This window comes from Barbus barbus (genome assembly GCF_936440315.1).
Source record: "Barbus barbus genome assembly, chromosome: 10".
NCBI classification, from domain to species: domain Eukaryota; kingdom Metazoa; phylum Chordata; class Actinopteri; order Cypriniformes; family Cyprinidae; genus Barbus; species Barbus barbus.
This window is the reverse complement of record NC_136738.1, coordinates 14,850,124-14,866,256: the sequence shown is the minus strand read 5'-3', so window position 1 is coordinate 14,866,256 and position 16,133 is coordinate 14,850,124. Positions and strand designations below refer to the sequence as shown.

The following is a 16,133-nucleotide window of genomic DNA, read 5'->3' as shown; positions in this document are numbered from 1 at the left end:
ACTCATATATCTGATAAATAAAAAAAATGTGTGATTTGTTTAAACAGAAATGAATGGGAAGTAATTTGTATCTACAATATTTTGATTTCGTATCAATATTTTAGATTTTATTGATTTTAGATTTTATTGAATCAAACTGGGAAACCCCGCCGTGTGTTCATGCAGGAGCTCTACTGCATCAATTACATTAGTTGTCCATGAAAATGCCTGAACAACGTACTCCTGCGTACAACTTACAAAATATGTTAATGCTGAAAGATATTTCTCTGCCATTACTAAGCTTAACTTTAACTAAAATACTCGTCTTACAAGTCACTAAAATGTTGACGCTTTTTGCTAAAGCGGAAACAATGTATCGCTTTCCCATGTGTGGAACAGGGAATTAAGGATGCAGGACCCCTCAATGGCGGCGTCCTGTGAAACCGGGTAACACAGAGGCTCAGCGTCCGATGATTTAGGTGTGTTTTTAAAACATATTCATAGTCTATATCACAGAGTCATGTCGCGGTTTATTGCTGTTGAATAATATGTTGTTGCTGCTCCCGAAAGAAATGCTGATAGGGGTTGAACAGTTTGTACTGGATGTCTTTTATCCCTTTTCACGTCTTATTGTTTCTTCATTCATAAGAATGACCAATCACAATCATAGCCTGTTTCATCTTATTTGCATAAAGTGTATGTAGCTTGACAGTGACGCGCATGTCTATAAAATAACGAAAAAATGTAACAATTATGTAGCAGCTAATCGACACATAACGTTACATTGTTGCTACGTGGCGTTTTACTGGACACTTTAGTCTTGCCTTTCCTTGTTTTACCGATACTTCACAGTAACTTTAATATTTCATATTTCCCAGTTTTTGCTCAGATGAATATGGAAGTTATTTTCTGTTGAGACATTTTATTGTCACGTTATTTTCCTAGAATGAGATGCATTTCATTTAACAAACATTGAGCCTATAGTGTATATCGTCTCAATGGGATGAGTTGTTACAATGGGAACCAGCTGTTTATTGACCATGATTTGAAAATAATATTTTGTGTGATATAGAAAATTCTATGACAAGAAAAAGGCCAGCTTCTACATCCTATCAGTATGTAAAATTTGTGCTATAGTTTTAATATTGTTGCAATTCTGAAGCACAAAACAATTGTTAGGAGCATGTGTTCTCTAATGTATGAAAACATCAATAAAAAAAATATATTTTTGGGGGGGAATTTTATATATGGCTGAGCAACAGCATTTCTTAATTGTTCTTAAATATTTATTAATTATTACAATTACAATAGTGTTATCTTTTATGTGCTTTTAGCAGTGTCTTATCATGAGGGTGGTCTTTGTTGTGCTGGTCTTGCTGAGGGTCCAGCATGTGCACGCAGCATCTAAAGGAGTCGTTGCCAGTCTTCAGGCTAAATGGTCCATGACCCCTCTCCTGCTGGAAACAAGGTGGGCTGAAGTGTTTATTATTCTCCTGTAGTTCATTTTCACTGGCTACCCTTCATATTTTAATTACGACTTCATGCATAACAATTATTGTGTTTATTTGTACATATATTAACCTTTTTTTAAAATATCAAGTATTTATGTTAAAATGTATATAATTCATATTGAATGTTTTATCTGCTTCAACTAGTTACCATTTCTTTAGTTGTTCACAATTTAATCAGTTTCACGCAGTCCTACAGTGTGATACAGTGTAGATATCTCATGTGGACTCTAATGTGAAATTATAGAAAATGTAGATGTTATTATAATTATTAAAAAATTAATATGATTTTAAAAAGTTGAAATATTGCCTTTCATATGTCTTATGGCAGCAGATTTGAATTTGCTGCCTTAATAGCCTTGAATTTGTTAACCCCTAAAATTTTATTTTACCGTGATCTCTTTATAGCAAAACTTTGAGGTTTTTTGTATGCAGTACTGTGTTTCGTGTTTGTCTTATGTATCTGTTGTTTTGTAAATCTATTTTTCCGCAGCGAGTTTATCAGAGAGGATGGTGAAGAGAAGTTCTGGCAGTTTGTCGATACTGTGAAGGAGTTAACTGTTTACAAAAATGGAGGTAATGACTGACGTTTCATCTTCTCTGTTTTGATTCCTAATTCATTGAGTGGTATGTAAGATTGTGTTTGGTGAAACTACACATTAATTGGAAAATATACAGAGACAGATATTCACTTCCCTGTCTTTAGAGTCTGTCCGGTCATATTATAACCTGATCATCAAGAAGGCTGGACAGTTTTTGACAGATCTTCAGGTCAACCTGCTGAAGCTGTCTCTGTCTCTCAGGGCTTACTCACCGGCTGTGCATGCTTTCCAACAAGTGAGTCCTTTTCTGTATATCATAATAACGATTTCATACCAAACCAAATGCTTGACACGTCTGGTTTAGTAGAGTATACTATCAATAACATATATACAGAGGTCTTTTTTTAAAAATGTGAAGCTTTTTGAAATATTAGTCTATTTGAAATGACTGCTACTATGTGGTTTACCCCATAGATGTATTGTTAACCGTTTCTTCTCAATCTATAGATAGCAAGTGATGAACCTCCTCCTGATGGCTGTGCTGCTTTCGTGGTTGTTCACGGTCAAAATGCCTGCAACACCAAGGATATGAAGAAGCTCTTGAAGACTGCAGCAGGAAGGTAATACTAACCAACATTATACTGTATTCAAAAATATTTTGGGAATATTTTTGTCTATACATGGTTTTGTGTCAGAATCGAGTGGTTTCTCATAACCTTTCTTTTGTGTGTCCTATGCAGGCCAAGACCATACCTGTACAAGTCTGATCACCAGTACCCCGGAGTCAATGGGACTGACCTGCCTGTAGCTGTTCTTTATGCTGAAATCGGCACAAAGGAGTTCAATACTTTGCATAAGGTTCTGTCAGAGCGGGCACAGGAGGGCAAACTCGTCTATGTGCTACGACACTTTGTGTCTGTGAGTATTAGCAGTGTAATTTCATCATGATTTAATGTTTTATATAGTTTATGAAATTATTAGAATCTGTGCTATATAGTAAATACCTGTTGCCCCACATACTGATTTCTCACCACAGGAGCCAAAACATGAAAAGATGCTGCTGTCTGGATATGGTGTTGAACTGGCAATTAAAAGCACTGAGTACAAAGCTGTTGACGACACACAAGTTAAAGGTATCATACAATGTCAAATTGCCGTTTGTATAACAAAAGGGTTATAGTAATAAATGACAGAACTGAATAACAGTTTTATTATAATAGTCAGTTTTAGCTTGACAAACTGCACTACTCGTCAAAATTAAGACTTTCTGGAAGAAATTAATATACTTTTATTCAGCAAGGCACATTAAATTAATCTAAAGTGACAGTAAAGTCTTTTGCATTGCTACAAAATATTTGTATTTCATATACAGTAAATGCTGTTCTTTTGAACTTTATATTCATTAAAGAATCTTGAAAAAATCTATCACAGTTTCCAAAAGTTTAAGCAGCGCAATTGTTAACAGTGATAATTCACAAAATGTTTATTGAGCACCAAATATTAGTATATTAGAATGATTTCTTATTTGATCAAATAAATAGAGCCTAGGTGAATATAAAAACATCTTTTAAAAAAGTAAAATAAATAAAATTGTACCAACCCCAAATTTTGAACTGTAGTGTAGTTTCAAAGTAGTTAAACTACAGTACAAAATTAGTAGTGGAGTGCTTATTGTTCCTTTATAAATTGAAGTAGGTAAAGATATTGAAAAAAATAATTTGAAATTGACATAACCTGAATTTGTTTACAGAATCCAAATCAGTCACCACTGATAATGAGGATGAAAATGATGAAGTCCAAGGATTTCTGTTTGGCAAATTAAAGTGAGCTCTCTGAATTGTTTTCTTTCTTATGCAGTTTATATCTATCCACACAATAGATTAAAATGAATGTCTTTTGCACATTACATTACAGTATGTGAAACAGTGCCTCACTGTGTCCTTTTTCACCTCTAGAAAGTCTCACCCAGAGCTTCAGGAGGAACTTGGAGAGCTGAGGAAGCATCTACTGGAGAGCACCAATGACATGACTCCTCTCAAAGTGTGGGAGCTCCAAGGTGGGCAGGCTGCTGTTATTGATGGTCCTCTCTTACGGTGTTCTGGTCTCGGTGCTGCGTCACCCAGTGAGATTAAAGCAATCCACATGGTTCCTGGAGAGAACTGTCCACTTGATGAATTGGGAAGCAGTGGAAAGGTTGCAGTTTGTACCCTTTGCTTGCAGCAGCGATCTGTCCTATTCCTGTTCAGACTTCTGAACAGATGCTCATGTTCACAGCCAAGTTCAATTTTGCACTGTGAGACCTGGAGCAAAGTGGCTAAATAAGAGCCGTTTTAGTTTTGTGCTGATAGATAAATGAAGCAATTTATTTTGCTTGACATGAAGGGCTCTCATGATGGTTATCAATCATGTAATAACTTTGTAAGTTTTGAATTGTAAGTGGTAATAACTTTGATTTGGAATGTTTAGCCTTTCGTCTGGACTCTTTAGACTAGTTTAAAAATCAAGCTGTATGGCAATCACAGTCGTAATGTTTTCACTCATTGAAAGTGAAAGTGAAGTGACATGTGGCCAAGTATGGTGACCCATACTCTGAATTTGTGCTCTGCATTTAACCCATCCAAGTGCACACACACAGTAGTGAACACACGCCCAGGGAGCAGTTGGGGGGTCGGTGCCTTGCTCAAGGGTCTCACCTCAGTCGTGGTATTGAAGGTGGAGAGAGCGCTGGTTATTCACTCCCCTCACCGACAATTCCTGCCGGACCTGAGACTCGAAACCAAATAGAGTCTAAAAAAAATGGAGTCACTGTTTTCCATACCATAATGTATCCTATAATAATAATAATGAAGCTCATTCATCCAGATTCATTCACAAATCAAGAATTGCTGTATTGAAGATGAATGCATTAAGTAGAGCTAGGGCAGATGTCCACAATATCTCTATATATGACTTCAGTTTCAAAATGTTCATCAAATACTTTTATGATATTTTATGATACCCTTTCATCATGAAGCTAGAAAGCTCTTGTCCCCATTCAGTGTAATTGCATAGAAGAGAACAGCCATAGATTCTTCAAAACTGTCTTATGTTTGTGTATAAGTAAATCATGACAATGTTGAATTCAGCTGTTCGTTTAATTACAAAATTTTAGATTTATATTTTAAATATGAAAAGTTTTAACTAACTCTTGCATTGCAGGCATTCTTCAAGGATTAATGGCTCTTTTAAAAAAGATTTTGAAATATATTTTTCTGTCTTTCCAATAGACCTCAGTTTCCAGGCGGCATCTCGGATCGTGACTGTGCCAAAGTTTGATTCTCTCAAATTGATGCAAGACCTCAGCCAAAATTTCCCAAGCAGAGCCAGGTAAAAAGTCTGAAATTCAGTCTTGGTTTCTCTGAGAAAATCCTAGACAGAAATCATTACCTTTGTTACAACTCTCTGCATCAGAACTCAAAAAGAAAAAAGAAAAGATTTAAACAAATGTTGCCTTTTAAAAGGTTCATCCTCATAGAATCCTTATTAAGTCCTATAATTAAAAGAAAATAACTTAAACATTAAAAATGTTGAGAACAGGAATATTTGTAACAGTTATTGTTGTAGAATATTCCACTGTGCATTTTTGCATGTATAACGGCACAGAATGCATGCATATGCATTATGTGTAGGTCATTTTTAATGTGTGACTGTGACTTTCCTCCACTGCTGCTCAAGACAGCTTTATGTGCAGTGTTCAGAATTTGCTGAGTCAGAGTTACTATGGTTTACAGTTTGTCAGCATAGCCGATATGGCGTCTAAGAGAGAACAGGTTTTCTGAGATTAAAATGAGTTTTTATGACTGTTCTGGGATGTTGGCTAGAGCTGGTACTGACTGTACATGTTTTACTGTCCCCACAGATCACTGACAAGAGTGGCCGTAAACCAAGACATGAGGAAAGAAATAGAAGACAATCAAAAGGTAAGGTTTTATCAACAACTTTTCTGATGAGCACTGTAAAAAAAAGTTTCAAGTGCAGCCATGTGGGCCAGGATTTTTCTGATTTATTTTTAGAAAATTAAACGTGTCCTCTCTAAGTTTGATGAGTACTCTGGAGTGACTTGTGTCTCAGATGATGAATCCTATTCAAAACGATCATGTTTCAGCAACTCATGTCCATACTGAATGATGGATGGATTGTCCATAAAGTGATGGTGTAGCTGATGGGTCTTTAAATTTCAGAGGTTGAGTGAGTCGGTGGGGATCCAACCTGGAGATGCCAGTCTGTTTATTAATGGAATACACGTTGACCTGGACATTCATAACCCTTTCAGGTATGATCCCAGCACAAGATCCTCTTACCAGCTGGTAACTGGCACCACTAACGTTCCTCAACATGTTTTATGTACTGTATGTTAAATTCATTCTGTACATTTGTTCATTCTCAACTGCTCTGTAGCATCCTGGACATTCTCAGAACCGAGGCTAAGATTCTCGAAGGTCTTCATAACCTTGGCATAAGAGGAAGCAGCGTTAGTAAGTTCCTGCATTTACCATCATCAACCACTGTAGAGGACAGCTACGCTCTGGACATTCGTCACTCATCCATTATGGTAAGACGCTAATTAGGGGCCAAGCCCGAAGGGCTATAGCCCCTATTGTATCTGTATGTTTTATTATTATTATTATTATTATTATTTTTCCCCATGGGGCTCTATGGCAGCCCTATGAACCGTACATAGGAAAATGATGAAATTTGGCACAATTGTAGAGATGGCCATGAATAGTGATCTGACCAACTATGGGGTCTCTAGAACCAACTCTATAGCGCCACCACCAGTTCAAAAATTCAACATTGAAATGGTAATAACTCTTGAACCCCTTATTCTAGAAAAATTTTACTTAGTACACCTGATTACTCTCTTCATGCTCATCACATCCAATAGCGTACAGTAAGACTCCACCCATTACAGTAGTGGCCATTTTGAAAAGTACAGTATTCTGTCTTTTTGCTACTACTCCTTCAAAATTGATTCAATTCTTCCCAAAATTGGCTCAGATGATCTTTGGACTGAGCTGAAAAGAACTGACTGAACAGATGTTTTTTATTCATCTTTGTTCAAAAGTTATGATTTTGTGAACTTAAAGAAGTCGACCCAAAATTGGTTCAGAGCCTGTATCTCGGCCAAACTTGGATCAATCAAAACGAAACTTGGTACGCTTCATCAACACCATGATCTGAGGGGCCACGCCAAAGTTGGGAACAGCGCCACCTATGGGTCGTGAGATACCAGAAATTCACACTTTTGCTTATAACTTTTGAACAGTAATTCAGAAAATTATAATCTTTGTGTCTATGGATTCCTTGGGTCATGACGAAACAGAGGATGTCAATTTTGCCAGGATTGGCTGAACCACGTGTCCGCCATTTTGAAATTTGTTATAAATTGCAATATCTTTTGAACCATTTAACATATCGGCACAAATATCGGTAGGGATCATCAACACCATGTCCCGGAGGGACCACAGAAGTATGAAGACAGCGCCACCTAGTGTTCCAGAGATACAACTATTATAACAAAAACACATAACTTTTGCAAATTTTGTCCAAAATGTGTCATTTTTATGTCGTTTCGTTCCCTGGCTTATGCCGATTCTGACAATGTCTCATTTGTCATTTTCCAACATGGTGTCTGTCCGCCATTTTGAAGCAAAGGAAAACCAGTGTTTTTGCTACTCCTCCTTCAAAATTGATCCAATTCTTCCCAAAATTGGCTCAGATGATCTTTGATCTGAGACGCACAGAGATGACTGAACATATTTTTTTTATTCATCTTCGTTCAAAAGTTATGAATTTGTGAACTTCATGAGGTCGACCAAAATTGGTTCAGAGGCTGTATCTCAGCCAAGCTATGATCAATCAAAACAAAACTTGGTACACTTCTTCAACTCCATGATCTCAGGGTCCGTGCCAAATTTGGTAACAGCGCCACCTATGGGTCGTGAGAAACCAAAAAATTCACATTTTCGCTTATAACTTTTGAACAGTCAGTCAGAAAATTATAAGGATGACAATTTTGCCAGGATTGGCTGAACCACGTCTCCGTCACTGAAATTTGTTGGCTTATACTAGTGATCTTAGCATTCTTCTAAGTTACAGGCTAAACAATTACCATTATGTTTAAAGTGACTCTTCAGCTATCGAATTAAACATAAGATGCGTTACAATTAACTTTACTTTGTGTTACGCTGGTTAAAATGCTAAATAACTTTTTTGTCAGCTCATTCTCTCACCTAAACCTCTCCTCGGCCTGTAAAATATGTAACAACCGTGTGGCTCACTCTGCTAAGCTGCTTACCCTGAAACTTTCAGGTCATGGGTTCGAATCCCGTTTAGTACCAGCGGTGCAAACGGTGTTTTTTCCAGACATTGGATCTTCCGTGCGTGTTCGTCTCGAATCAGAACCGTGTGTTTATTCTTTCTCTTCTGAACTTCTGTTCAGTTTTGAACTTCTGTGCTTCTGAACATATCTGTTTTTTCTATGTACGTTCTTTTTCAGCTTTTTATTCTCTTCCCGCTCTGCGCCTCGCTACGGGCCATTCGCTGGCTTGGCCCCGCTAATCGCTGCTTGCAGCTATATTTATTTAAGTGTGGTCGTAGAGCTCAAAAAGTTCTGGAAGTAAAATACCATATTTTAAGTCTACATAGAGAAATTAGTTTTGAGTAGTAACTGATTAATGTATAAAAGAACCTTTTAAGACTGACCTGATGTGATGATTTTTTTTTTGTTTCATTTTTGCTAATGCTAAAGTTATATTGATAATATTTGTATTTATAAATTGGTGGTGGACGAGGAGATACCCCCCTTACTATGTAAAGCGCTTTGAGTGCCTAGAAAAGCGCTATATAAATGTAACAAATTATTATTATTAATATACTTCTGGAACCCAAGCTGCAGATAAAATGGTTGTTCACTGCTCACATAAAGGCTTTCACAATGTAACAAATGTCTGTCGTTTTCTAGTGGGCTAATGATATTGAGAAGGACTCCATGTATCGTCACTGGCCCTCAAGTGTCCAGGAGCTCCTCAGAGCAACATTTCCTGGAGTTATTCGACAAATACGCCGTAACTTCTATAACTTGGTGAGTCAACTTGCCTGTGAGTTGATTATAGTCTAAGCTGAAATCTAGCTGTGTGTGCAGGTTCATGCAGGAATGTTTATCCCCTGATGCCCCCCTTTTTAGCACTGCTGAAGACCCATTTTGTGTGAATTTGTTCATTCGAATTGTAATTTGTGAAAGAATGAAAAATGGTTTTATTTGTTGTTTGCAGGTTCTGTTTCTTGACCCAATACAAGAAGAGAGCATTGAGCTGGTGAAATTAGCAGAACTATTTTACAAACATAACATTCCTCTCAGGTATTTCCACTCCACGATAGCATTTAATACATTTTACTTGAGCCGTAACATTTTTTCAGTTATGACTTGTACTGAAATATGTGATTCTGATTGTTAACTTTTGAATAATGACTGCTAAACTGTATAATGGACCATTGTAACAGAAAATTCCTTACATAGCTCTGCTATTTTCATATCACTTAATGGTTTCTTACGTATAATTTAAACTCAAATCAATATTTCATGTCCATTTTTATCTGTTTGGTAAGAAACCATGTAATAAGCAGCTGACAATATGCCTTACTTAACATTCAACAAGCAAATCGCATTTTATTATCATGAGCCCTTCAGTACTGTTCAGTTTTATTTGTTGATCATTTTATTGTTGGTGAGATTTTATGCCAGATTTGATATGCATTTATGTTTCCATGTCTCTTAGGATTGGGTTTGTGCTGGTTGTCAGTGCAGATGATAAAGTGGATGGTTATTTGGATGCTGGTGTTGCTCTCTTTAGGCTTTTAAACTACATCTCGGAGGAGTATGACGAAGCACACGCTTTTACGTCCATGGTGTCAGTGAGTATCTTTGTGGTTGCTCTGACTCCCTTTTAAATCAAAATGACTTTAAAGTTACTTTAGGTTTCTCCTTCACATTAAGTGTGATATTTGAAGGCCTGGTTTATACTATGTACTATAGCAGATATTTTCAGTTATAATGTACACATTCTTTTGTTCAAGACATTCATTTTATGGACAAGGAAGGAGGGATATCCAAAGACGACTTCTGTAAACGTAAATGTACTAATTTGGTCATTAAATTCTAGTGTGTTTTTGTTTTTTGTGACATACAGATATATAACAGGGTGGAAGTTGGAGAGATTCTCTCTGTGGATACAGTAACTGCATATCTGAAAAAGAAATTTCCAAAAGCAAATGCTGCCAGAATTCTTGGAGTGGACTCAAGCTATGATGACAACAGAAAGGTAATGCTATTACACAGTGTTATGTGCTCTATGATGACAAGAAAAAAATGTCAGTTTAAACTGCTGTATGTATGTTTCCTGTTAAAATTCCCAAGTTTAATGTGCAGACAATTACATACAAAATATTTTCAGTGCACATTGCATTTTTATAATTGAACTTGGCAAGATGATTTTCATAGTATTGGTAAATATAAACCACTGCTTGTCAAAAATCCCTAGGAAATCATAGACATAAGATTTAATTTGGAAATTGATGTCAGTGCCTTTATGAATGTTTAGTATGATTTTTATTTTTTTAAGGCTGGAGGAGGGTTTTACAGAAAGAGTGGTTTAGGTGCTTTACCAGTGGGTCTGTTCAATGGTATTCCACTCAGTAGTGAGGAGATGGACCCGGAAGAACTAGAGACGGTTCTTCTGCAGAAAATCATGGAAACTACCAACTTCTTCCAGAGAGCTGTCTTTACGGTAGAGTACCTTTTTTGGCTTTGCATCTCTTACTGTGTTTCTTCAAATTCATTGGTTTTGACCATTTATTTTTGTCACGCATTCATCTATGTGATGTGATTTGTTGAATGTAATCCTTTAAATGTGGTTTGTTAGCAAGTTCTAAGGTATTTCCTGTCATATCCAGGGTCAGATCACTGAGAGTGTTGATGTGGTGGACTTCCTAATGGAGCAGGCCAATGTAGTTCCCCGTATCAACCCTCTCATTCTGAGCTCTGAGAGGCGATATCTGGATTTCACTTCCTCACCAGGTAGCCCTTTAATGATCACCTGACCCAAACCAGTGCCAATATTGATCTGTCATCTCACCATATCATTGTCACTGTCACAGTCACACTCTGCAATCTCCTACACAATAATTTGTCACATCACTATCATTAACATATCATTACCTCTACCCAGGGTGTGATTTGCCGGGGGGGATTTCCCCCCCCTCTGGTTTATGCATCCCTGCTTCTGCTGAATTATTTTTATCCCCGGTGGGGATAAAAATAGGCCGCGAACCTGCTCTGACATCCCGATCTATATCAAATGATTTGCGATACACGATCCGATTGGAGCGCTTCGAAACAGTGAATCATTTTGCAACGCAATGGTTTAACTGATTCGGAGTTTCAAAAAGCTCCGTTGTGTTCTTTGCTCGCCTTCTCTATATAATTTATTTGTTGTTTGAATAACTGTGGAAATTATATCATTACAATTAATAGGCCTAACGTATGCCTACGATTTCGTTTATTAAACTGCGATCACGTTAAATACTGTTTTCGTCGTATTAAAAACATTTAATAAAAATTTTCAAAAGCATCCCCCCCTCTGTTTTTTTCACAAATCGCACCCTGCCCATACCTTTACAGTGTTCATTATTAACTGCCTTAATAATGTCTGTTATAATTGAACAAATAGTTGCTGATGACTGGGATGACACACCTATGTTCTCATACTTGGACTCCAAAGACAAAACAGCAGTTGTCTCTAAGAGAATGAAGTATTTCATCAGAGATGGTGAGTCGTGACTTTACAATTTATATTTTGTGAGGGGTTTTATATTTTATAATGTTTTTAGTAGCTCCCATCATTTAAAGGGGTCATATTATGCTATTTTAAAGATCATTATTTTGTGTATTTGGTGTAACAGAATATGTTGACATGCTTTAATGTTCAAAAAAAAATTATGTACAGTATTTTTCAATACTGTACATTATTGTAGTTCCTCTATGCCCCGCCTCTCTCAAATGTGTCATTTTCTACAAAGCCCGTCCTTCCAACAAGTGCCGTCTGCTCTGATTGGCCAACTGACCCAGTGCATTGTGATTGGCCGAACACCACAAGCACATGTCGGAAATGTAATGCCCCTTACCATAATCACGAGCTTCAGCTTTCAAGTTAGTTTTAATCAGTTCAAGCCCAAAAGGGGAACAAAGTTGCGTGACAGACACCGTGATGCTCGGATATATTTGCAGTAATCAAGCCACGGTCAAGACGATTTCTGACAGGCTGGACACTCCGCTGTGATGTGACCCTCTTCCCCTCACACACACACACATGCACACGCACACACACTCACACTCACACACACACACACGATGCGTTATGCGCAAAACTCCGCATTTGAACAGTCAATAGCAAATACTTGAACTAATAAAAAAACATACTTGCAGTCACTGATTCAGAAGCGCCAGATTGTCATAGCAAAGTCAGAATTGACCCCTTTTTTTAGAAATGGCCTTCGTGCATAACCAGCCTTGTACTCTACTAGGTTCATGAAACTATCATCCATAAAAGGCGTTGCACAAATTCGAACATTTGGGTTGTGCTGTTGTGTTGTAAACAAATCTTGACCAATGATTCCTAATTGCATCTACTTTCGCAAGGCCAAATAAAGTGCTTTTGCATAGAAACACAGCTTCTCCCTAACATGGCTGCATCAACAATACTGTGGTTACTGGAACCACGCCGCCTTTCTTTGCGTGAATATTTGGGCGGCATTGCACAAATATTTCCACATCATGACGTACACGTGGGGGCGTTTTTGAATGAGCTGTTTTAGGAGGGCGTGGACGAGTCTTAACTTTTATAAAGAATATCTCTTTGGGTTTGAGACTTTAGTCTGTGCAACTTTAGGGATCTCAACTATGCACAAACAGCTTGTAACAGTCCAAAGAGAAAGGAAAACTTGAAATTGCATCATATGACCCCTTTAAGTGTTTGACAATACTGCTAGTATAGCATCATAATTAACATTACGTTGTTGGTTTAATGTTACTTTCAATAATTTAACACACAGTGCATGTAGACTTCTTAGCTAAAAACCTATTCAAACTGTGTTTTTCTAAAAAGCATTATTCTTAAGTAACTTTTTTATTTTATTTTTTTACTTATTCTGTAGAAGAGGTGTTATACGGAGTGACCATGTGGATAGTAGCAGATATTGAACAGCCTTCTGGGAGGCAGTTGCTCCGGAGCGCCTTGAAACATATGGTAAACTACTGCAGTTTTTATTTCCAATTAGTTGTAACCACAGGAATCGCATCTTCAGAGAGCAGAGGCACACGAGCATCTTAGTAATTAATCTGAGAGCAATTAATCTATGAAAGCATTCTTCTGGTGTTGGTTAATGAACAAAATCCAGAGTAAATGGTCCATTTGATTGCTGCTTATATGTATGCTTTGTATATATATATACACTCACACAAAGTACAATGCTGAGTAATCCCCCGTTTTGAATATCGCAGTATTATTGTATAAAAAAAAAAAACATATTTATCCAGTTAGCTCCCAAATGTTTCATTGAATCAAATTTGTGCTTATGTTTTTTGTTTTGTTTTTTTACATACAAGTAACTTTACTAATATCACGATTCTTCCTCCCAAAATCTCTATATGAGGATCACAGTTTCATTTTGTTAAGTAAACTTACCCAAATAATTTAAGACATTCATAGTCGCATAGTTAATGTGGTCTGTGGTCTCCTTTTTGAGAGAGTGTCTAATCCACAGTGTTCGTTTGCAGAAATCCAGCAGCTCCAACTGTCGTGTCGGGGTGATCAATAACCCCAGTGGAAAGCCCACAGAGGATAACAGCGCTCTGTACCGAGCCGCCTGGGCTTCTCTCCTCACCCAAAGCAGCAAGAACACACTCGACTTCACCCTAAAACTCCTCAAAGAAGAAAATGTGGAGCTCCTCAGACAAGGCACCAAGATTAAGCACTTACTTAAACAGGTCAGTGGAGTGTGAAATACTGTGTCTGGGTAAAATGTGGAATTATGTGTAGAGCATTTTGACTTGGATTTATCTTAACACACCTGTTCTTTTCTAGCCTGTCTGTCCTTTTTTCTTTTTCCATGTTAATTTATGTTGTTTGAGTTAAGTTGCTGGAAATGTGCTGTCGTTCTCCTGTCTGATTTGAAAGACCAGAAAGTGTTTACAGAAATACAGATTGTTAATTCCATGTTGGCTGTTTATGGCTGCAAGATTATTATGGAATTATATTGATGCAAATTAATGACCTCAAGATACAACCAGATTTTGGAGCAAGAACATTTTATACAACTATAAAACCCCCCGACTATTAGGGGTGCACTGATATTAAATTTCTGGTCAAAGTGAATTTAGACATCACAACCTTATAATGTACAGTATAAAAAATGGATATTAATTTTAAAAAGATGACTTTTTACAGAGTTATCAAATTATTAGTGCTTTTAAACTGTAACTTTGTCCATATGAAGTGTATGTATATGTATGTGTGTGTGTATATGTGTGTGTGTGTGTGTGTGTGTGTATTATACACACACACACGTATATATGTGTGTGTATATATGTGTGTGTGTGTGTGTGTATATATACATACACACACACACACACACACACACACTATATTGCCAGAAGTATTGTACACCCCCTTCTAATGAACATGTTTGACTACTTTAGTAATTTCTATAAATTACTAAAGTACAAATCTTAATGTTTAAGCATATAATGATATTTTAGGGAATTGTGTGCTTCTAATTTTATAGCAACAGTTATAGGACCCTTTTCTATTCTAACATGACAGTGCCTCTGTGTATAATGCATGGTTCAAAAAGACTTGATTGATTCAGTCAGTGTGAACTTGACTGGTCTGCAGAAAGCCTAGTCCTGATCCCAGCTGAACACCTCTGGTGTGACTTTATATGCAGACCTTGAGCCAAAAACTCATCACCAAACACCAATGACTTGTACATAAGGGTACTGTCATTTTAGACGCGTCCAAAACGGTTGCAACAGAGATGGAAATGCAATTTTTAAATACACTAATTATGTTTCCATCTTTGTTGCCACAGTTTTGTTAGTGGCTTTTTCTGTTCTAAAGAAGGGGGTGTCACAATACTTTTGTCCTTTATAGTGTCTATAAAAGTCATTGGTGTTTGGTGATGAGTTTTTGGCTCAAGGTCTGCATTTAAAGTCACACCAGAGGTGTTCAGCTGGGATCAGGACTAGGCTTTCTGCAGATCAGTCAAGTTCACACTGACTGAATCAATCATGTCTTTTTGAACCGTGCCTTATACACAGAAGCATTGTCATGTTAGAATAGAAAAGGGTCCTATAACTGTTGCTATAAAATTAGAAGCACACAATTCCATAGAATATCATTATATGCTTAAACATTAAGATTTGTACTCATAGAAATTACTAAAGTAGTCAAACATGTTCATTAGAAGGGGGTGTTCCAATACTTTTGGCAATATAGTGTGTGTGTGTGTGTGTATGTGTATATATATATCCATTCTATTATATACTGATAAAAGTAAAACATTTAATCTTAAATATTGTGCAGTAACCAATATAATAAAGATATATGGTGCATCATTAGCTGTAATACAAATATCTTTTACATAGTTTCAGCACTTTTTAATTGTATTAAAAACATTGTAATGCACTGCCTTTTATGATGTATTGCTTTCATTTAATGTGTTTTCTTAAAGCATAGTAGCTTTTGTCCTCCCACTTGCAGTCTAGAAGGCTTGTGTCTTCCAAAGCACACAACAACTTTTACAGTTTCCTCCTGTCATCACTATGAAATGACACAAGCAGGGCCTCTCTTCTTTTCCATGGTGGGCCTTCACCCCACCACCACATCCAATGAAAACCACTCAACCATATGTAATTTACATACTTGCATACAAATGACATTTCTGGGAATGGCTGCCATGTACCTCCTACAACCGCAATTGGAATCTAGGGTCTTATTGACAGAGTATC

General features: G+C 37.0%; 1 protein-coding gene across 1 annotated transcript in view; it reads left to right on the top strand.

The window, feature by feature from the left end:
• Window positions 1–376: 376 nt before the first annotated feature.
• Window positions 377–16,133, top strand: part of uggt2 (UDP-glucose glycoprotein glucosyltransferase 2) — a 41,974-nt gene continuing 26,217 nt past the window's right edge. Inside the window, exons 1-22 of the mRNA XM_079426614.1 lie at window positions 377–458; window positions 1,314–1,447; window positions 1,981–2,063; window positions 2,194–2,324; window positions 2,537–2,649; window positions 2,770–2,947; window positions 3,066–3,162; window positions 3,780–3,852; window positions 3,985–4,085; window positions 5,296–5,395; window positions 5,928–5,988; window positions 6,250–6,341; window positions 6,467–6,620; window positions 9,033–9,152; window positions 9,343–9,428; window positions 9,847–9,982; window positions 10,258–10,389; window positions 10,690–10,854; window positions 11,021–11,144; window positions 11,797–11,895; window positions 13,280–13,371; window positions 13,902–14,111. Of these exons, the coding sequence (XP_079282740.1) occupies window positions 1,326–1,447; window positions 1,981–2,063; window positions 2,194–2,324; window positions 2,537–2,649; window positions 2,770–2,947; window positions 3,066–3,162; window positions 3,780–3,852; window positions 3,985–4,085; window positions 5,296–5,395; window positions 5,928–5,988; window positions 6,250–6,341; window positions 6,467–6,620; window positions 9,033–9,152; window positions 9,343–9,428; window positions 9,847–9,982; window positions 10,258–10,389; window positions 10,690–10,854; window positions 11,021–11,144; window positions 11,797–11,895; window positions 13,280–13,371; window positions 13,902–14,111 (2,469 nt within the window). The 5' untranslated portion in view covers window positions 377–458; window positions 1,314–1,325. The remainder of the gene's footprint in view (window positions 459–1,313; window positions 1,448–1,980; window positions 2,064–2,193; window positions 2,325–2,536; window positions 2,650–2,769; window positions 2,948–3,065; window positions 3,163–3,779; window positions 3,853–3,984; window positions 4,086–5,295; window positions 5,396–5,927; window positions 5,989–6,249; window positions 6,342–6,466; window positions 6,621–9,032; window positions 9,153–9,342; window positions 9,429–9,846; window positions 9,983–10,257; window positions 10,390–10,689; window positions 10,855–11,020; window positions 11,145–11,796; window positions 11,896–13,279; window positions 13,372–13,901; window positions 14,112–16,133) is intronic.